The 23,168-nt window shown below is 41.9% G+C and overlaps 1 protein-coding gene and 1 long non-coding RNA gene across 2 annotated transcripts; one reads left to right on the plus strand and one right to left on the minus strand.

Moving 5' to 3' along the window:
• The first annotated feature begins 6,838 nt into the window (after window positions 1-6,838).
• On the plus strand, window positions 6,839-10,560 carry LOC309445094. Its single transcript, XR_014185234.1, has 4 exons — window positions 6,839-6,902; window positions 8,207-8,380; window positions 9,913-9,969; window positions 10,473-10,560. It is a non-coding gene; the product is annotated as an uncharacterized lncRNA (long non-coding RNA).
• A 630-nt stretch (window positions 10,561-11,190) lies between these two features.
• On the minus strand, window positions 11,191-13,450 carry LOC309445294 (uncharacterized protein; the record flags this gene model as incomplete). Its single annotated transcript, XM_082063924.1, has 5 exons — window positions 11,191-11,298; window positions 12,284-12,412; window positions 13,074-13,100; window positions 13,205-13,249; window positions 13,343-13,450. The coding sequence occupies 5 exons, from the start codon at window positions 13,448-13,450 to the stop codon at window positions 11,191-11,193; spliced, it is 417 nt and encodes a 138-aa protein (XP_081920050.1).
• Window positions 13,451-23,168: the final 9,718 nt, after the last annotated feature.

Consider the following 23,168-nt stretch of genomic DNA (forward strand, 5'->3'; position numbering starts at 1 on the left):
AGCTTTTAGAAATGTAGTAACAGTCTAATATTATCTCTCCAGAAGTAAGGACAAATCACTAAAGGGAATAACTCCAAGTATGTTGTAATCCTATCCTTTAATGCCTTTTTTATGTATGTGTGTATGCCAGATCTATGGCTTTCAGACAAAACTGATGATAAGTAAGATCAATGGTGTCCATTAAACTGCAAAACAAGTGTAAGAAAATTATTTAAACAGAAGCTGTTTGTATTTTCTGTGCAAAAAGCTACCACAAAGACTTATAACTTGTCTGAAAGTGAATTTTGTAGAATTGAAATGCTCTATTCCCTTGGTATACTGTGGGAATGTTATTAAAATCCTATTGCATTCTAATATCTTAACTATTAAAAAAAACCCTATTTAAAACTATTTAAAAACTATTTAAAAAAAAAAAAAAAGTATCGTACCATCTCTAAATTGCAGAGACCAGATTTTTACTATTAACTTTTTTGTTAAGTACCTGGTGATGAGACAGGTCCAAGGTCAAGGCCAGCGGGGGTCCCTGGCCAGACACAGGGTGACAGTACCTGCAAACTCACACTCCAGCATCACTCATGGAGGGACTAAACTGCCAAGGCTGAGCTTAAATGAGCAGCTGAGCCGAGGTTGTGGGTGAGGCCCGAGGTGAGGGTGCTCAGGCTCATTAATGCCCATTAGAGTATTAATGCACTTTTTGACAGATAACTCTGCCCACTAATCCATAAAATAGGTTATTTGGTCCTCTGCTTGAGTATGATCTGCTCAGTGTTAAAAGTAAATTGCCAGCTAATTCGGCTTCTGTTTATTGGTGATGAGATATGGATTGTCATTTTGGGGAAAAAAAAAAAAAGAAAGATTCTCCAGATTTTTTTTTCGTATTACCTATTTGGTAAATACCAGTAATTAGATCTTCAGAAGTGGTTGTATCCACTTACGTTCTGATAAATGTGTCACCGTTTAGGGCAGGACAGCAATAGACAGAGTGACAGATGCTCTCTATTACCCTCCGCCCTCCCCACGAGGGAAAGGGAAAAGGAAGAGAGACTTATGGGTTGGAAAATTAAAACAACTTTACTAATAATGTCTTGGAGTTGAACACACAATGAATTGTCTTTTAAGATGTCATCTGCAGTAACTGCAGCTCTGATTGCCTGCTTTAACAAATAGATGCCCTCCACACTAAATAAAACACCAACCTAACTAAGGCTGTCTGCATTAGGCAGTTGAAGATTTGATTTGATCAGAAAAATAGCTGATAATAAAAAAAACCCAAACTAATAATACACTAGCAGCTGAAGTAACAGCAAACATTTAAAGTTTTAAAACTAGAAAAATCATTGTAGTTTTGTAGCTGAGTTACAGCTCAGAGCTATGGAGGCTGCAGAGCCTGCTTTGGAAGGTTTCAGAGCAGGCAAGCAAAATTTTAGTCTGGATGTACAGAACGCTGCTTTAGAGCAGGGAAAGGGATTCAGTGGCCATTAAAATTCCCCATCATTCCTATATTTTGATTATCCATGCTCGCTTGATGTCCATATCTCCTATTTGTGCTACTGGCAAGTGCCCATTTTTTTTCATGTATTTAAGAAAACCAGTTCACCCAGTTGGCAGGAGGAGGAAGTGAGTTTGTGACAGTTCCTCAGCCGGAAAGGAAAGCTATAATGATAAAGTTTATAAAGGGGATTTGGACCAGTTTCCTCCACCCTGTCTCAATCCTGTCTGTAGGGCTTAGGATTCTTGCATAGATAAAATAATATTTTAGCTTCAGCAACCTCATCTTCCTTTTTAATTCATATTTGTGACACACTTTTCCAGAGACACGTTTCTGCTAATTCTCTTCTGTACTACACAGAGATAGTGTAATTTAAAAAAAAATATTAGATCAATGGCCAGTGAACAAAAGAAAAATGCAGGACTGACGTGTTCTCTGGAATTGGAATTGCTTCTTTGCTTTCTGAAGGTCTGCTTTCTTAAACACGTACTTTGCGTTTACTTTCAGGTGTTGCTATAGCATTGCTTGGTCACAAGAGGGAACTCACATATCAGTCTGTTTTATTTTTTTATATTAAAACTCTGAGGACTCTGCAGGCTAATAAATGGGATGCATTAGGATATGCATGTGTGTGACATGTAACTGTGCATATATAAATCTATATATATTTATATACCTGTGCCTTTTAGTTACCAGAGAAGGGAGACCATTCATAGCAATAAGGAACAATAACCCTGGCAGGCATGAGAGCAGAAAAGAGCCTTAGAATGGCCCAGAAATAACTTTATTTTACTCATCGGTGTGTATCTTACACTCATGGATATATGCTCGTGGGTTGTGGCTCATCTCTGTTCCCATACTGCAGTTCTGTAAATCTCAAAACTAATACTAACTTACGGTATCAGGACACAGGCGGAGCAGAACAAGCTCCCTTCCAGCAGAGCCTGACGGCAGGGATTGTTCTTACCAATAGTTTTGAGGAGCCCTTGGTTTTAACTTTCTGTTTTGAGCCCAGGGTTGCCTTTCAGCCTTGCGAAGAGTCCTTTGCCAGCCCAAAACTTGACTGTATTTGGAATCTGTCCCAGAATTCAGAGGATTGAGTGTACATGCATATTGTTTGATTGTTAAATGTGTTCATTAAAGGAAGAAACTTAAATACCAGTTAATTATTGATTTCTGCCAGATGCCAGTAGCAGCAGCATGGATTGTATCCAATCTGCTCAAGGCTTATTTTTCTAAAATAAATAAACTTATAAATCCAGAGCTTTCTAAGCTGAGAATTAACGTTGCCCTCAGAACTTGATGTCGCACATCCTCCTACATGGATGTTCCCACTGCTCAAGCAATTGGCCAGCAATCCTGCTGATGTATTTGCAGGTTCCTTCAAGAAAACACATAATAAATGCCCCTAATAACAAGAGCAGAGTATGGGAGCTTTTCTTGGAAACCTCGCTGCTGTTTCGGTCCAGCTGCTGGAGAAGACAGGGCGCACACAGCTTACGAGATAACCCCCGACAGTGCCATAGCTGATTTGAAGCTGGATTTGCCAATTTTTGATTTGTAGCTGTTCAGGGTGTTTGGTTCCACAGGAACTGGCAGCAACCTCCCAGTGTGAATGAGAACGACTTTATCTCACCCCTGGGACGTGGCCTGTCCCTTACACAGATTCGTTAAGTGCTGCTGTCTCGAGCACAAATTGTAGCATCCTGCACCATAGGGCTGGTTCCTAGGAGAACTGTTAGATATTTTGTTTGGGATCTGGGTGGACATGTTTGGAGCAATGTGCAAGTTTCAAGAAGCACAGGGTGGGTTTTGTGAAGCTGATTCTTGCTTATGCAAAGCCGCTGTAGACGGGAGAAGGCAGCTTTCCTAACCTGAGCTCGCTGAACTACAGATCATGTCGGCTATCTGTCAGGTTTGATAGATGGTAAGGCTGCTGGTCTTGAAACTTCTAAGAGAAGGTTAGGCATAACTCATCATTATCTGTAATCTGCACATCTGATTTATTAAATGGTCTAATTATCATTTTAATTGCACCACACCTGCATACCATTAGTCTGTTTGTTTAACTTGGTGGGATAAGAAAGTTTGCACAATCTAATTTTGAAGATCTTCAAAGACTGGGACTAGTCCAAGAAAATTACAGACAGTAAGGTTAGACCTCAAGCCAGTTGCACAGTCACGAACATGTCTTGTGCTGTTGGGACTTTTCACGTGGCACCGCAACCTGGGTGGAAGCACAAGCACACTGTCAGAAAGGTGAAGACCCTCTCAAGGCTGTTATCTTTTAGTTGCTGTCATATTTTTGTGTGCTGTTGCTCATTTTGGGTTTGGTTCATGTCTGGATATACTTGTAGATGCCCTATACTAGTGTCTATATGTCTTTTTGTAATAAATATAGCCAAATTACTGGACTGGACGGTCCTCCTGGAGAAAAAAGTATGTGATGGGATACTGTTGCTATTCTGTGAGTCTAGGCTCCAGGCACTCTCATCTTCGTGGATTAATCTGCAATAACTGGTCTTCCACCTTGAATTTTGATAGGGATGCCAACAAATATATTTATCAAAATGTGAAGTAAAACCAAACCATGGTGAAAACAGAACTTCATTTCATGATGGAGCCAGAAGAGTGCCAGCTGTAGAACCATGTGGCAGTGTTTAGTTGATTCCAAGAAACTTTGAGGAAAAATTGAATGGGAACAAAAAACTTTTAGTTTTCATTATTAGTTCTCCGAAGGTTTTCTCAGAACACCTAAGTCAAGTCCTTAGTTTTCAGTTGTTGAAAATGAATACCATTTCCGTAAGTTTTCCAGTGAGAATATGAATAGGTAGATACTGCTTGAAAATATTTATATTTTGAGGGCACAGGCATTCAGATGTTACATTTAGTATGAAAAAGATTCAGTTAGATCTTGTAAGAATTCGTTATAGATCCATCCATTATCTTTTCCACGTCAAACAGGACTTGTAAGGAGTCGTAGTTATGCCAGGTTTCCTTTCATTATTGATAGATCCAGAGACGATGAATCATGTTACCGTAAGTACTTACCGGGGTGTTGACTGAAAAAGTACCTTTAATGAACGCACTTAGAGAGTTGGCCCTTTTGAACAGAAAAATTGACAACTTGTTCAAGTATGATTTCGTGATATGCCTAAACTTACTTAATTGACAGCACTCAGTGCAGGTACAGTCCTGTTCTTTGCCCTCTCCCAGATGTATGAAGAGTAGGGTGGAAAATGAAGGATTATTTTTAGGTTGGACAGTTTTCCATCCTGCACAGCCCTGTGATCCCAGTGCACTGTTTAGTAGGGCCAGGTTGTTCCAAAGCCCCAGGCAATTTCTAGTCACTGGATCACCTCCTGGGGACAGCAGGTAGCAGAGCTGTCAGCACTGGTCACGATCTTCTCACCATCACATCCCTGGAGAATTTTTGGACATTCTGTTGATACTATAGTCAGTCTATTTGACAATAAGTTCAGTTACTTTGTTTATGCGAGTAATTCTGTTTGTATTTTGACTCAGTACATTTTAAATGTCTTCATGAGGTATTTCTATCAAAGAGAATGGCCTGTGCTAGGACATGTCATTTTGACAAAATATCCCTGGAATGAAACAAGTATGAGACTAGGCTTCCATGTGCCTCTACTGACTACTGCCCGATGCATCTCTCACATATACATTCAGACAAAGTTTTTCCTCTTCTATTTTTTCATAGTTCCTCTTCCTTATATCAAATAAGTATAAAGTAAGAGTAAGGTTAAGGTTCTCTGTTCATTTGTGTAGCTGGTATTGCCTTGCTCTCTACAGTCTTGGGGCTGGCAGCAGAACATTCCTGCAATGCGCTCCTCTTGCCCCTGCTTCACCCACACCACTCCACTTCCATGGAGGTTTCCCCTCCTGCAAGGGGATTTCTCAGTTCACTGCCTGGAAATCTCTGGTTCCCCATAATGAAGTTGTTCCAATGCCCAGGAGGCAATTAGTAGGGAATAACATTTTCAGCAGTCACTGGGATCTCCTGGTCTTCCAGCCTGTCCCAAAGTTTGGTGCAAAGAAGTCTACTAGATTCTTGACACTTTTTCTCATCTTCATGCCCCATGTAAATGGGAGCATTATATTGAAATATGCAAAATATACGCTCTACACACATAGTTTTTCTTAATGGCACATAGACCAGTAAGAAAATCATTGGAACAGTGAAAGCTGTGTAAAATTTTCCTTCACCTGCCCGTGTTGTCCTCCACAGCCTATCAATATCACAGAGTCTGCAAAAAGCAGGGAGGCCATACTTTAAAACACCTATATTTCCCTTCCCTGTTCCCCAGAACAGTTCCACAACTTCTCCTGCCTCAGTCAGCCACTGATGAAGGGGATCATTGAGTCCTAAATGCCAGTTTTCTTAAACCATTATGAGATGAGCTAAAGTGACTAGTCCTTAGGGGTGCTGGCCTCTAAAAGGTGATAACTATTAAATGCATTTTTGCACTTTTCCTCCCTTGTGAACAACCTTAGCCTTTATTTCTAATGGCCTACGTTGCTGAAAATACCTTGTAGTCAATGGGGATCTTTAAGTCTTCATGCTCTCCTTTCTGTTGCATTTTACTTAATAATACGATGTCAGGTGTATGGGAACATGGCAACATGAGAGTGAGAAACTTTTTCTGTCACCATGGAACAATCTTATATCTCAATGGCTGATTGATATCCTGCCTGAAGTCAGACAGAACATCTCTCTTCTCTCCCACAGGCTGCTTACAAAGTCAGAAGCAGACTGATCATTATCTGCATCTCTCAAGTCATGATTTCCCTCTTATTTTGCTCTTTTACAATTCCAATTTTGTGGGGAGTTGGGGGAAAGTCCCCTCACTCCTGGACTTTTTGTTGACCTATTACCCCTGGAAAATTTATTTAGTCTGAAAGTTATCAAATTAAAAACTAGCAATATGAACACAATAAACAAATCAAGGGCATCTCTTTTCATGTGAAGCGTCTTGATGATGCTGTTTCTGACATGAGTAAAAATAAATCTCATTGATATTTTACATGGAAAAACATCTTTAATGTAGTTTCATGCTCTCACTTTTTCTATATTATGACTTCATATAAGCTAAGGATTGTTTCATGTGTTACTATACTACTAGATTTAAGATAGCAGAAAGAATTCAGACACATTGCTCATTTGTAAGCATATCTGATTTTTGAAGTCTGTATGTGATTCAGGAAAAAAGACCATTCTGGCAATCTAGGTGTTGTGTCAATTAAGCATTTTGCCTTCTCTTTCCAGTGTTTTCACTCCTTTGTTTGCCCGAGCCATGCTAATGATGAGCTACAATCCATTCTGTGTCTCAACAGGAAGAAGACAGCACTTATCTTGTATCTCATGACAGTAGCAGGAACATTCAGGATTATTTACGTAAGTTCATATGACAAAAGATTACTGTTTGATCTGGAGCTTGGTGTGCAGCTTATGCTACACAGTGTGTGTCATGAAGATGCTGTAATTTATAGATCACTGTGGCTGCTTCCATGACAGATGCACATAAAAGTCCCAGGAATTTTTAGTTCTAACTCTGGATATTTTTTAGTTGATTGAATCAAATGTGGGAGAGCAATAAAGATGAGAAGGGAGCTGTGGGCAGGTACAGGCTTATCTGGGGGAAAAACAGCCTGGAAATGGTTACTTTGGTTCCTTTGGCTTTAGTCTTCCCCATAGCATCACCTGATGTCATGTGTGCTGTCATTTGTGTCTGGGCAATGTTAAACCCCGGTGTGTGGTGAGCTCTGCAAGCAAATGCTCTCAGTCTTCAGGCAATTGTAAACTGCAGAGTTTTGGGGAGAAATGAGTTCTCTGTCTCACCAAACTCTCGTTTCAATACCTTTCTGTAAAACTAGAAGGCTGAGGCTTGTCCACGTGCCTCAGGAGGGTGTTGTGACATTTAGTGAGATAAGATCAGCTTTCTTATATAAATGTGTATAACTGCTTTTAAATACCAAGTGTGGTTTAAGACCGGGAAACGTTTGAATGGCAGCCCAGTGCCTCCCTTTCCCATAGCATGGCATATGCCAGACTTGTTCTTATGGGGTGAAAGAGGCTTGGAAAAACAACATACCAGGTGCACTGGGGCAGTTATTATAGTCCCTCCAAAAGCATCTTCTAAACCAGTGTTTGCCTATCTGTCACTGGAGAAAGGTTCTTACTAGGTCTTTGACACTGCTCAGGGCTTGGGCTTGTCCTGCATCAGGTTATGGAGTAAAATCAAGGGTAGTGGACTGGGGCACAAGACCTTTGGCTCTGCTGCTGTACTTCTGCCTTGATAAGTATCATAGCAGAGAGTCAAGCATATAAAGCTGTCCTAGCCAGGTTTCTGAAGGCAACACTAGAAGTTTTGTAATAGCTGTGTGCTACGAACTGGATGCCCAAAATAAGACATAAAGTACTGCTGCCAAACTGCAGATCCCATGAATGGGTTTCTGTCTGCTCTCAGCAGCAACACCTTCCGAAGAAGTGTTGTGTGCTGGCTGGTGTTGCGGGACTGGGAGAATTCTTCATTGCTGAAGGGTAAAGTAGCTTCTCAAGTGCCTATATAGATATAGCTGTGGTGATATGTGATATGAAATTGGCCTACACATTCCCAAGACTTAACTCTCATGAGACAGACATTCCTGAAGAATGCAGTGCTGTGTACGGAGATAATGGTGTTACTTTCCACTTTGCAGAAAATAGCTACTCCTGCCCTGCATCCTCAGATATTGAGGATTTCTGTCTCAGAAATCATAAAGTGAATAGTGTTCAGAGCCTTCTCTTCGTGGTGTGGGTCATAGAAGCAAGACAAGTGTGGAACTGTCCATATTTGAAAACAAGCACACACCTTGCCATGGACGCCTGCACAGGTTAGAATGGTTGGAAGAAGGGCTCTTTCCTAAATTCATGGTTGATTTTCAATTCCCCCTTGTAGATCTATTCCACAATGTAACTGACTTGTGCAGACAAGTAATCTTGTATCCCAAATGTCTGACCTTCTTCACGTTCTCTGTCCCCCCTGCCCTATGCCACATCCTCTCCATCAGAGCATAGCTTGACACCTCCTGCTAGAGAGCTGCTAGAGAAAGATAATCGAGATAACAGAAAAAAGTACTTGTTACAGTAATTAAGTAGCTCAATGGATTAGTTTTCTTTTGTTTTCATCTGGCAGTTTCACAATCCTATTGTGAACCAAACTCGAGAGAGAAAAGAGGCCCACAAACATCGGCAGGTCCCACATCTGCTCAAGGGCTGGCTCAGGGGTGGTGAGTCCTGCCAAGAGACATCCAGCCCTTCCCGCAGGGCTGCCCCGGGTTTGCAAAGCCTTGCAGGGCATTAGAGTCCCGTGGAGAAGATCTGAACATTCCCATGGGGAGGCAAAGGGCTAAAATACTCAAGGATAGAGGACTACCATGTTTCCTGGACTCTGGATCACAGGGGTTTGGAGGGCAGCACCAGTGCAAACACTTGGCCTCAGCTCCCGAATGCAAGGCGTACAGGTACAATGACAGACGGCAGTGGAGATGCATAGTTCAGGTTGCACAGTTCTGCACTGCATGCTTTAAGCACACAATGATCATTTCTCTCACGCAGATTGCAAACCAAGGCATCAGATGAGTAGGTATTTTGCAGATATATCTTCTGCAGTTTAGTAGGTTTGGTTGTTTTTTCGAATTCTGTGCAAGAGTTTCCTATTACTGTCTTGCAGAAGTGATTTGACTGGAAGCTGACTGACTACATTTGACTTTTGCCAGATTATGTTGGGTAGAACTGAATTTATGATGTTGTTTGCTTGTGCCACAATTTCACAATTACTGTATCGATTTCATAAATCTAATTAAGCTGTTTTGGGAGTAAAAGTATTAGACAAAATAATTTTTATTTTCCTTGCAGTTGCTGAAAACCCAGTGCAGAGCACCTACCTGCAGTCCTATGACCTGCAAAGTCTTTTGCTCAGCTATAAAAATGAATCAACATTTTTCAGATTTTATGCTTGCTACAGATTATGACTGGGCACAGACAAAGATATGAAAAGCAACACATCGTGGAAACACTGAAATAGCTTGGACTTGCACTTAGAAAACAAGACTGAATATCAGTATTTGATGCGGTGATATTTGGATAATTTGGATACTAGTGAGCCTTTTTCTTCTGTTCAAGGCCCAGAGGATTCGTAAGCTTTCTGCTGGTTTGTCAAAAATGTGGATGACTTCTATTTGCACTAGAATCAAAAGAAATGGTTATTTAGGAGAAAGCTGAGCTGAACTTAGAGTAGAAAATATAGGAAGATACGAAAATGTAAGAAAGGTGAAATAGTTGTTTTATTTCTTGGGGTTTATCTGCATCAGCATAATCACAGAAGTAGTCTTTTGTGTTTTAATATTTATTATCTACTTGTCAGATTTGAAGCAGGTGGCAGAAACACATCCGGAAATGCATTGCGTCTGTTATGTATTATGTAAGTTTAACTCCTTTATATTGCTCTGTCAGACGCATTTTCCGTAAACTAGTACTGTCTTTTCCCCTAAGCCCTTATTAATGCAAACCTTAAGAATAATAATGTAGTTCATGAGCGTTTCCATCATGCTTTTGACCCTAGAAACATGCTTATCCCACCAATATCACACTTTATGCTGAAAAAAGAAAGGAAAGTATATACCTGTGTCTGTTCCTTGAAGTCTGAAAAATCCATCATACTCCAATGGAGGTGATGAAGAAATCCTGTTCATCGAGGTCTTTTAAGATCCTGTTAAAATGCCTCATCTTTTTTGTTCCTCTCCGAGGCACAAAGGAGATGGAATCTGACCTTCTGTCACCTGTTTGGGATTTTCGCTTGTGTGAAGAGAGCAAAGAAACTACTAGTAAGGCTGGAATAGGCATCTGAGTTAAGTGTCTCCCCTTATGTGTTTTTGTTTGTTTGTTTGTTGTTGGCTTTGTTTGGGTTTTTTGTTTTTTTTCCAGCAGAGCTCCCTCTTGCCTCTTTGGTTTCTGTTGTGCTGTGTGGAGAGGTGATGGAGAAGCACATCTGAGCTCATGGCGCTATAGAAAGATTTTCTTAAAACCCAGTGTTAAATATGTCCTGAGAAAGAAACAGTTGTCCATGACACATTCTAAATACACAAGCCTGTTAAGAATTTGTAATGAACCTTGAGTAGGGTCTTGCTTTTGTGTGTTAAGATGTTCATGAGTTCTCTACTACCAAATATTTAGAAGAAAAAGAAAAAGTGGCTCTGGGCAGGAAAATCTTCAGCCTTACGAGAAAGTAGATAAGCGACTTATTAGTGCTGTGTAGATACTATCAAAAAATAAAAGTGATGCAGAAAGAAAACACAGAATTTCTGTTTGAGTCTTGTACCCACAAATATTCCTGGCGTGATGCAGGGGTCAGAGTGTGCATTTTGCACATTAGTAGAATTGCTGGACTGGAGCTTTGCAGAAGCGCTTTGACACCCACTGGTACGAAAACAGGATGTTCAAACCTTTCACCAAGTACAAAATGTAAAATGAAGACTCTTGAATACTTTTAGTGCTCATGTAAATTATAATTTTATTGGCTTAGCAGTTCTTATATCTATTTTTATATTTCAGGTGAACAATAAATACAATAAATAAGTTTTCTGTTCCCCCTTCTTATCAAAGAGTTTTGGATTTTATTAAAGATTTTTTAGGGTTTTTTTTTTTAAGCTCTAGGTTTATTGATTGCTTGATAGGTTCTCAGAATTTTATTCAAAAATTCCTTCACATTTCCCTTGGTGTTGTACTGGCACTGATCTCCACGTGCCAGGCTCTGTGACGAAAGAAAGAACAAAGTTCAGGTTACCAAAAAAGTAGAGGATTTAGATTAAACAGTTAAAATGTGTCGTCTTTGGAGCTAAGCAAGGTTTTCAAAAACAATTCCTAAACAACTGTTCCTTCAGCAGTGAGTGTAAGAATGACTTTCCATGGTGACTAACAAAGTGGCAGCTGGACTATCCTATAGTTACAGCTGAAGTATTTAGACTGAGCTGTTTCAACCCAGCAAACAGGGCAGATAGAGCCACATGAGAAGCTGGGTAAGACCAGAACAATGGGTCTGCTCGCTGTTGCGGTGCCATCTGACCAATCTTCCCCCTTGCAAGTTTGAGGCTGACTTAAAGGAGCTCGAGACACTGCAGCATCACCATCTTCCGTGTGTCACAGAACTACACAATGGGTTTGCTCAGTATGTAACTAAAGAATGTTTCACTGCCTCAGAAAAGGCAGATCCAGGAGTCATCCTGAGCATCATCGCAAGTTTGAAGATGCTGCAGGTCACAGCACTATTTCATGCCCAAGTATCCTTGAAGAAACTGTAGCTTAGGTAGGATTAGTGCTCCAGAAGAGAAGGATGTCTCTGCCCACCTCTTCCTAGCTGTGCCACTTCTCTCCAGTTTTATTACTATTATTATTATTATTATTACTATTCAGCATAGAAACAAGTTTTGAGAAAGGAGAATAGAAAAACAATTTAAATTAAGCTCCTCTCCCAGAGAGTTTAAAGGTCCTCATGCTTTGCAGAAGGCAAAGGGCACACAGGGGCAGAACTCAGCTCCCTGCTTCCTCTGCCAATTTTAATAGCTTTCGATTGCCTCATGCATATTGCAGCAATTGCACCTGCCTCCTGCATCAAACAGCTATTTAAAACACATTTGAAATTAATCAAATGCTTAGCTAGAGATGCTTAAATTATAAAAAAAATCAATTCTTTTGTAAAAGGTAGACAAAGATCTACAGAAAGGTAAGAAAAGTCTTACTTCACAGAGTTTTCTATCCAGTTGAGTCTGAAAGGTTAGATTAAGCCTTGTAATTATTGCTTTTGAAGAGATGTTGTTTTTCAGCATGTGTTCGGTTCCTTCCACAAAGCATGCCAATTCATGGCCAGGCTGTTAAACAAAGAAGGCATTAGGAAAAGCTAGAATGTGTTTTTTGTTTATCTACAGAAACAAAGAAGTATGTATTGCTAAATGCAGCAGCATGTCACAATTAAATATAACATTCTATTGAAAACTGGTACATGAACTCTGGGGGGTTGTACAACACTGGATCGTCATGTACACTGTAAGTAACACCTGTCACATCTCTCAGAAAACCTCAAACCGTAAAAGTAACCTCTTTGAAGTGTAGTTTCGGCTAATGCTGGGTTTCACCATGTCTGAGGAGGTTTACAAAAATGAAATGGGTTTTGGATGCATCTAGAACTGAGTATCTGAGGCTTGACATTTCTGGCCCAGGTTTACTCAGTATTTAGGCACTGAACCATAAACCAAGGCCTTGGGGAGATTTACAAAGCAAGAACCTGTATCTCCTGATTTGTAAGTCAAGCCCCCAGAGGACTTTTGGCTGATTCTGGGCTTGGTTCTGATTGCACTGATAATGGGAGGACTTCTGCTTCCCTCCCCACCACTATTCATCAAGCTCAATTTTGCGGCTACCAGTGTAAGAAAATCTTCCTCGTAACCGAAAACAAAAGTTATGTAAGGATAAAAGTGATGAAACTTAAACTCAGTTAATACTGCAGCAGTAGCTTAAAAAAAGTAGACTTACCTCAGCAATGGGAAGGCATGAACATGACTGAAAATGAAAAGAGTGAACATTAAAATTCAGCATTGCTAGCATTCAACACACAAGTACATTTTTTAATAGTTTCATCATATTCTCAAGAGTAATTTACTCACACTGACAGCTGTCTCCCTACACGGACAACTTACAAAACTTTCCTCCTGAAAAAGTAACAAGGGAGAAATCAGTATTTATTATCATCTACTTTACAAGCGTGCATTTTTACAGAATTAAGGTGCTAAACAGCCACTTACAAGCAGGCGTTTTGTATACCGGATAATTTCCCGGACACTGCAATTCTGTGCTTGCACAGAGAGCAGCAAAGAAGAGAAGAGTAGGTATGACAGCATGCTGGCGTCCATGTGCAACTCAGTCTGATGGGTGACAGAAGAATAGGAGGACACTCCTTTTAATTGAGTCTTCACAAAATTCCCATTCTAATATGGAAAAACCCAATTATAAAACTGATACCTGGTGCCCACTATTTTTTCCCACTAGCTTGGACAGCATTTTAGAGACATCAAATGTGGAATTGAGTCACCTACTGTTGTGACTTTTCTTTAGTACTGCGGAAATTCACAAATGCACCTCAGAAGTGATTAATTTGAACATTATGATATCACACTCCAACAGGAAACAATGGTTAAAAATCTACGAAAGCATTTTTTTTTTCAAATGTGGGTTTTGTCTCCTGTGTTTATGTAAATTATGGTTCCATGAAAGCAAAGAGACAATAATGTTCAGCATTTCCAAAGTTCCTGAGAAGACAAACTGAGAGGCTGCAAGCTCGCTGCCCCCTGGATTCAAAGCAGGACATTTTTCAAAGAAAGCTGATAATACGGCATGGGTCTGTGGAGCAGACAGACAAGTGGATGGAGTTGTGGAGTTGTCACTCTGAATTACAGCTTCTGCAGTTGGGGAGTGACCCCATAGTCCCTGGCTGTGATCCCACCTCTGCCAAGTGCAGGTGCACTGGCGTGCGGGTAAGGATGCAGGCCTCAGACTGCCAACACTGATTGCAATGTCGCATCCCAACCCTTCTCTTTTTAAGCAGAAAGGATACAATGCAAAAATAGTCCTAGGTGGCCAAAATGGTATTGTTAGAAATTCTCTCAGATGGAGTCTTCAAATCAGGGTGAATGTCTGCTAGAGCTTTGTGTGGCCACAGTAGTTTCCTTTTTTTTCAGCAGATCACGTGGTAGCCCTTCAGATTTATTTTAGATCCCCAATGTTGACCTTCAAGCTTCTCTTCTGTTATGCCTTAAATCCCATTATGCCTCAAAGATCTTCAAAAGCTTGAGCCTCCTGCTGGTCAGTCTGGCTGAAAGAGGAGCATGATCTCTGGAAACTGTCCTGGAAAGAGAAAACCTCAGTTTGCAATTTGTTGTCTTTTCTCTGGCATTTGCCTACTGGGAAGGAATTTATCTGGCCGAGCGTGGCCCCTCTGCTGCCTGCACCCCGAGCGTGGCTCCAGCCTGGCGTGGATGCTCCCTGTCTTTTCTCTGAAGTTCATCCTTGGGTGATTCAGTGTGGGAAGTGTACCTCCCATTTGGCAGCTACAGCTTTCACACAGGCTCCGGGAAATACCTAGAAAAAGCCAGAGACCCTCACTTGGCAGTGGGCTACATTGCGATCAGACACACAACAGTATGTCGCGGGCAGGGGTGGCATTCGTGAGCCAGGCAGCGGCATCTTTCAGGGCACTGGGCTGTTAGAGAAGGGGTAAAATCACAGATTTGTGACCAAGAGGCTGTAATTCCCTGAACAGAAGTAAAGAGATGTCTATGATGGGTAGAGTCCCTTGAGGAAACAGCTTTTTGCTTCAATGGGTATGCTGCTCTGTTTCTTCATTCAGTAAAGCCCCGTAGCAAGAGCTGGAACAATGAGTTTAATCAGAAACCCCTGAAGGAAATAAATGATTTGTAACATTTTGGGGACACTTGGTTTCTCAGATGGCTGAAGAAACAGATTTATGTGGTTTTAAAGGGAGGAACTCACAAGCATCTTTGATTTAGCCAAGGTTGTGCAAGGAATACGGTAACAAGCCATGGGTGGAGAGGGGCTTTTTATGACAGAAGTTTCTGCTGCTTCTTGTTTTTAAGGAAAACATATTCTTTAGAAATCCCATTTTTCCCAGTAGCTGCTACAGATTTTACAAAATCTAATATACATAGCAGAGTCTCTATGGCCTTTTCATCTAAGGAATGATGTCTCAATGCAGCTGCCTTGCTCTCTAAGTGAAAGTGATTGGTGGCATAAATTGTATGCAAGATACATAATTAGGACCTTTCCATACATAAGATGTAATTATGTTTACTGGACAGTGAGCAGATCAGACAACTTCTTCCCAGGCCTATAGCCAAAAGGACAAGATCTCTGTTTTTGTTACTAGCTGAAAATCAGAATGGCAGAGCTTCCAAACCTGCCCCTGATCTGCTCCCTTAGCCTGCGGGTTCCTCCTTGCAGTCTCTTATCTGCCAGTGATGACAGTGCTATCTCTACATCTTTTCATTTCTATTCGATTGCTTAGTGAGATCTGTTTCATGCTGTTGTTGCTCCAGGGCAAATAGGTCACCAAACAAGCTGTATTAAATTTACAGTGAAACAGAAATCACCAAAAGTCCAACCAGCAGAGAAAGAACTTCCCATTATTGGTCAGACCGGCAGTGGCTTGGGCACAGAGCGAGTGCCACCAGTTATGGCTTCTCTTTGGAGAGTTTAGGCTCTATTCCAGCATGGAGAGGCTGATCCAAAGGCCATGGAAACTAATACTTGCTGCAATCCCAGCAAAAAGTCTAGCTTTTTAATATAATCTTTAAACACTTAGTTTTGGTGTTTTAGAAGTCTTCATTTTGATGACCAGTTGCAGCAATGTATTTTCAAAAATATGTTTTAACTTGTATGTTAAATATGATCAGCAGTTTATTTTCTGTCCTCATGTCTAGGTATCTGGTCTCCCTCTGTTCCTCTCCCTTAATCTCTCTTTCAGGAACACAGGCCAAAATTGTAGAGAGGAAATAAAGGTTTTTCAGCCATTGCTCAAAAAAAAATGAAATAATTTCATGTTAAATTCAGTAGCCAAATTGTGGTAGGTGGGAAGGTGACAGTGTGAGTCCACTTCCCTCCGAGGCCATAAACCCATGAGCTGGTTACCAAAGTGGGGAGCTACCAAGGCCAAGTCCAGGCTTTCTGAAGCTTTTTCTTCCCTTTTAAGCTTTCTGGCTGGAAAAAATAGAAACAAAATGAATAATTGAAACTCATAATTTTTAATAAAGGTCACCAAGCTTAAAGGCAGTGGGTGCATTAGCCTCTAGAAATGTCCCCTACATTGCCATTGGGAAACCCGAGCGGGGAAACTGGTTGTGGTCAGCCTGGGGCAGGACTGTGCGTTAGCAGATTGTGTATCTGCAGCAGATCATATATCCCCAGCAGACTCTGTATCCCCATACTCCACCTCACTTGCCCACATACTAAAGGATGGAGTTGGTGAGCCGGGTAAGGCAGGAGATAGAGAGCTCCTTCAGCCAGGACTGCTGCCGGCACCACGGCACTACCAGAACCCTCCCAATATCTTTCTGTGGTGTCTTACAGGCAGTTGCTTCTGGCTCGTTTGGAAGTCTGCATCTGATGTTTTGTACATTTTTGGTTTAATGTGTAAATATTTGGAGATACATTATCTTGTAATGCACTTCTTTTGATGAGAGATTGATAGACCAAAAATGCCGCACAAATGTCCAATTTCCAAACAACTGTCTTAGCCTGGTCAGCGTGAACCTCCAGATCTTCTGACTTCTCATGAAAGAATTTGTATCCCACTGTAGTGTTTTCGAGAAACTGTATAGTTTGTGGTTTGTTTTTTTTTTTTTTAATTTTTATTTTTATTTTTTTCCTTTTCTTTTTTTAAGGTAGAAAAAAGATTTCTTGGAGAAAAAAAATACCAAGATGACAAGCTGGTTTGTTTTACATTTACTGTGTACACTGATCAAGATGTAAGAGCTTGCAAAGGCCACAAATTAAAAGATGCTATAGATAGTTTCATTTTCTAGAGATAAGGTGGGTTGGACTACTTTTCTTTCCTTTCTTTTAGATAAGGATGACACATGCTAGTGTAGAAATAAAGGAAAATAGGGTCATTCTAATTCCTTCACGAAATGGTAAACCATAGCATAGTAATAGCAAGATTGCCTGCGACAGAAAGGTGTAAAATCCAGATGAACTCAGGAAACTTCACATACCAGCTTGAAGTGGGCAGTGGCATCTCCTGGCAGCCACATGCTCTGCTCTGGCATATGGACCATGGGATGTCCTCAGGACTTACATTAGCTTCTGCAAGTAATAGAGCCCTCATTCCTTTCAGAAGAGTGTTATTTAATTTTAAACCATTTAAGCTAACTAATCAAAACTTGTGGTGCTCAGGAGCTGTGAGACAGTGGAGCAGACCTGAAAGGAACCTTCATTCTTGTTTCATGCAAAATACAGTCACCAGAGCTTTCCTGGGTTTTCTAGCAGTGGAACCAAGCTTTCCCTGCTGCAGTGATATTTAGTAAGAGCTGAGGCATCTAAAAGCAAAAAGCCATGACAGCAACATGCCAGCCTTGCTGAGCATCGGACATATTGCATCTCACAACCAACAGTCTCCATAAGTAAGCAGAGGAAAGCAGGAATTGTCCAGAAAGGTCACCAGTTCTCACTTCAGCATCTGTTTTGTGGGCCTGACTGCTTTCACAACAGGAAAGAGAAACGTTGCAGACCTGACAGATCATAAGTCCACTCACCCTTCCTTTTTTTGTCCCACTGTGAGATGCCCCTGGGTGCTGGATTTCCCTCTCAGTGCAGCGTGCAGAGGGAGGTTGGACACATCAGATAGACGGGCAGTGCAAGGCTTTCACTCCGTGGCTGCGTTAGAGCCCTCCACCTGCCGTTCCCGCACTGCAGCTTGCTTTCCATGCTGGAAGCATTGAAAAGTCATCTGCAGACTGCTTGACTGAAACACAGCAATCACAATTTAATAATGAAATAAGCACCGATATTGGTTCATACCTAGCTGTATGAGTAAGAATAGCCTGGCCCTCCTCCCTAAGAGTTGGCAGGATTTTCTGTACTACCTGTCAAGTAGGCTACCTTGGTGCTAAATGTTTTGAAACAACGGACTAGACGGTGAGCCAGTCCCATCCATGAAGATGAGCTATGTAGGTGCCAGTCTTGAAGGACCTGGTGTTGGCGATGGGGCAATCTCAGCCCGTGCGTCCCAAGTTGCAAGTTTGTCATTCCTCCAAATCTTTCTCTTTGTGATCCAATCCATTACTTTCTCCATCACTCATCAGGATTTTCGCATTCTTTGCAGAAATTTGGTGATCTGCAGTCCAGTAGCCTTGGTATTTCACCTGTACTAAGAAAGTATTTCTTGATGTATCAGCATTTTGTATCCCACAGTGAAACCTCATATGGGACCTCTGAGACCCTCTTAAAAAGATACTCTCCTTCTGCTGCACGTATGGCTCTTAACAGGTTGGTTGTTCCACTGGTGTCTGATTCTGGAGCTGTCACAGGATCTACAGTTTGTGAAAACTGCTTTGAAAATTGGTGTAAATGATTAAATTTCCCCTCACTAAGTGGCTTAATTCCTTTTGGAACCTATCTCTGGAATGATACTTTACATACTACTCTAAGTTGGCAGTGATCAGTCTGTGCATCACTGTGGGAGCATATATAGGAAGAAGAAGGCTTTAGAGAAGGGAAGCTGTTCTTGGGCCTTTTATATCCGATTTAGCAACTTGTACTTCTTCCCGCTCGTCTCCTTGAATCTCACCATTTTTTATGACTCTGCCTTTTTCTTCGCAAATGCAAGAGAACCTTCTTGGCTTACGTGAATGCCATCTCTAGGAGAGAAATCTCTACTGTAACAACCTGTACAACATAAGAACGAACTTCAAATAAATCAAGGACATATATCTTAATGCCTGCAAAGATGTCACCTACTCTTCTGTCTCAGAGCACAAGAGAAAAAGAGAATCTGAGGTGGGGACTGTGATCTTGCTTTCCCTTGAGGTGTGGACACACCAGGCAGGAATTCCTGAGGTGTTAGAAGATCTCAGCCTGGCCCAGAGCCATCACAGACAGGACTTCAGTAGGCACTAAAACCACAGAGGATGAGCTCCTGCATGGGATGTCAGCTGCGCCCTGCGTGGGAGAAGGACTCAAGGACATTACAGGTGCCCAGCAGCAGTGGGGATACAGAAACAGGGTGGTGAGATGGCCCCTTCCTTGTCCCCTGGCCTGAGATCAGCCCCAGCCTGCTCCACCTCACACATCACATGGGCATCACACAGCTTTTCACAGCACTAAAGACCTTCCCCCGAGTCAGGGCTCTTTTCCAGAAATACAGCTTTTCATTGGGAAATTGGTTCTTATTTATTTATTTATTTTTTATTTTAAACTGGGGGAATAAGCTGCTGTTACCTTTTTTTTCCTTCCATAGCACTACATAGTGTATAAACTGGGAAAACCAGCTACACAGCCAGCCTCTCATTAAGTAATGTGGGGTGTTGTAAGAGCTGGAACACCACCAGTGACATGAAAATTTGGCAATTACAGGCTCATTTAAGGCATGACAGGTCTGAGTATGCTTTCACATCCCAGGCAAGAAAAGCATAGAAGTAGGTATCCCTGATCATTCTGGTCTCTGGTCTGATTTTTTACCAATGTCAGGATTTACTGCATTTGTCTTAGAAATGTGGGGCTTTGTGAGCATCTGTGAACAAACTATGAAGCTCCAGCGTGTGTGGTGTGGGGAACGTGCCACCGACACCAGGTCACCATGGCCATAGCACTGACAGAGGAGCAGGTATCCTGGATTACGTTGACACAGGGGATTTTTCTTTTGTGTAATTCAGGGCAAAACCACCAACATATGCAATCAGTGCCCCATACAAGACATTTGCATCAGCTGTATGTATGGCTGTTTGCCTGCCAGGCAAGGCGCTGTTTTACACTGCCATCAGCAGGTCCCCGAAAAAGATTCCTTAGAGATACTAATTTCTATAAATGGATAATGATGTTGGTATTATCTCTAAAAATTAGGCATTTGATATATCGTAAAGAAAAACATTCACAAGACACAGACCTTTGAGGTTTCTGTGTGTGTAAACTGTAATTGCCATCCCTCATTTTCGAGACATGGGGCTGACCCCATGCAGCATCACTGAGTCCCACCACCAGACCTCTTTCCTTGGTGACACAACTACATCAAAAGCAAGATGAAATTATTTATCAGGCTCTGTTTGCAGGAATCTGCAGTGATCCATCGCAGCAGTGGATACCACAGTACCACAAAGTGCTGTACATCAAATGCTGCTTGTCCCAACCCTGCCACACCTGACCCAGCGTCAGCCCAGCCTCCTGTGTGGTGGCCAGGGTTGCTGTCACCCTCAAAACCCTCGAGGTCCAGCCTGGTGTTACTTTGCCTCACTCGTGTTTTGTGTGTGAATGCTAATGGGGTGATATAATCATGAACCAGTGCATCCAGGGTTTGCCTCTCGTGCTACCAGGCTAGGGCAGCCTTTTGCAGGGCAAGGTCACCCAAAATCACCTGCACGCTGCCCGGCGTGGGGCTGCCTGTTGAGAAAGGAGGGTATGGTGGTCTGGCAGCAAACCTGGACTCGGGGTTGAATAGAGCAAGGCAGAAAGAGGTTGCTTGGCAGCTCAAAAACGGTGCAGCAAGTGGCACATGGCCATGCCTGACACAGGCGAGGATGCCATCATGTGGCCAAAGCCTTTTATTCACTTCCCTCTTGTTTTGCATATTTTTGTGTTAAAAGCTTTCTGCCCTCTGCTCCTTTTCAATACCGGGTAGCGCACAGCTCTCCCTGACAGCTCCTGGAGGGCGTGTGTTATAGAAGAGTTTTGTCCAAGTAAATCCTGGGCATCCATCTCAACATTGGTTTAACTGGATGCAGAATATCTGAAAAAAATCAGTGTGACTCCAACGTGGTTCTCAGGGCTTTAGACACAGGGGGGCACTGACCACACCAAACCTGGGCACCATGAGGGCAGGATCATTCAGACACACAGCTGGTTGCAAACGTCATAGGTTTAATTAATTAGTGGTTCATTTTACATAATGCAGACAGATGAGCGACACCCTTTATTTGCACTGAAAAAACAGTCTTCCCAGGTATTATCCCTGGAGACATATGGTATTACACATCTAGAGAACATTTTATGTATATGCATTAAAACAGGTAACATGGAAAGGATGAATCCTTAAATGCAGAAACAAATACTTGTGTCAAGACTCATCAGTTTTATCTATATTGTTTATCAAAACCAGTTCCCTGTGTTCTTGCCAAGCTCAGAGGCACCGTGAGCCTCCTCACCTGCAAGTCCTGAGATGAAACAACACCAGCTGTTTCTCCCACTTTTTAAGGCCAGTTTTGAGGGAAACCACACTTCTGGTTTTAGTTTGGGCCCCAGTGGAGTCCAAGGTTGGGTACCCCATTTCTGAATACTGCTCCAGACTCGAGTTTTTAGGCACTTTCTACTGAGGTCTTTGAGTCTTGTCACCAGTTCCTCCATTCATCCAGGGAAGAGGACGTAGGAGTTTCCTTCTCCAGCTTTTTTGGAGGAAAGCTGGATCCCTACTCCAGGTTGTCTTCAAAAACCTTTATGAGGGCACCTGCTAAAACTGCCATTGCTGGGCTTTTTCCACAGAATTCTTCTCCAGAGGAAGATGAGGGGAACCATACATTTACCAGAGGACAGTGTTGGCCCAGACTGTTCCCCCGTGCCACATGTTCCTCTGCGTGCAAGGCTGTTACCTCTCAGCATCTCCTGCCAGTGCCACCAGAGCCCTCTTGTCCCAGTAGAGCCAGTTCTTCTTGGTTTTTGGCATCAGAAATTCCATGCTTAGAAAATAAAGCATGGAGGTATTTAACAGCAATAATAATGATGTAAAAGATCTTGGAATAATTGAAGGGTTGAGGTAGAGCAAAAAGAGACCTGGGTCTGCCCCAGTTGTCTCAGCAGGATTGTAGCAAAGAACTGGAGGTCTGAAGCTGACCTGTGTATTTTAGAGAATAGTTTGGGATAAACTCTGCATCCTTTAAGGAGACTTCCTTTGCTGGTAGTATCTCAAGACCGAAAAGTGGTGTCTGCAGGATTTGGCAATTGGCAAAGCTAGACTGTCACATCAGGGAAATCAGATGGTCCAACGAGATGCCTCTAACAGGTCCCTGGAGCTATACACAAGGTGAGTTACGTAAATTGATAGTCACCCATCAATGTGAAACACAGACTGGTTTTATTGTTTTCTGATGAAAAAGAGCAGCTTCGTCTCTGAAATTAATATCCTCCCTTTTCCCAATTTAATTTATACCTTAGATAACAAACTGAAGTTGTTGAAGCCCATCACATCTTTTCGTTATAAACTTGTCTGAATTGTGGAAACTGGAGAGTTTTATGCTGCAAAACATGAGTATTCATATGGATCCTGAAAGCAAGCTGGGATTTGGTGAGAATCCATACCTTCCTACACGAAAAGCACCAGCACACCCATCAAACCTCCTCCTGTCTTTGTTCACAAAAAAGACAAGTTGTACCCAGTGTTGTACAAAAGACACTCCCTTGGTTGATGTCAGTTGGGCTGGGTTTGGGTATATCTGTCTCACTCATGTGGGTAAGGGAAGTGGTTCTGTCCACTCAGTGGGAAAAATGACATTAGTGAAAAAACCCAACATCAACGCAGGAATTATTAAGGTGCTTTTAGACAAAAGAGCAAAAGATTTTATAAAAAAGGGTCTTTTGATTTCATTGAGCTGGTGCAGTTTTCGGAGTCCTCCAGGGACAAAGGCCATGGCAGAAGAGAAAGCAGATGCTGTAGTTGCAGAACGGGAGACTTCGATCAGAGCAGCCCCAACACCACGCTGCTGATTTGGCTCAGGAAAGCAGGAGACTTTCAGGTCATCTTGACTACACTTTTGAAATAAGAAAGAAGGAGGTTTATGAAGTACTGCAGAAAACAGAAAGGATTTCCAAGAATAAGTCTGAGTATGTAACTGCTAAAAGAGTTTCTGTAATCAGGTA

The sequence above is a fragment of the Streptopelia decaocto genome (genome assembly GCF_964273445.1).
Source record: "Streptopelia decaocto genome assembly, chromosome: 12".
Lineage (NCBI taxonomy): Eukaryota > Metazoa > Chordata > Aves > Columbiformes > Columbidae > Streptopelia > Streptopelia decaocto.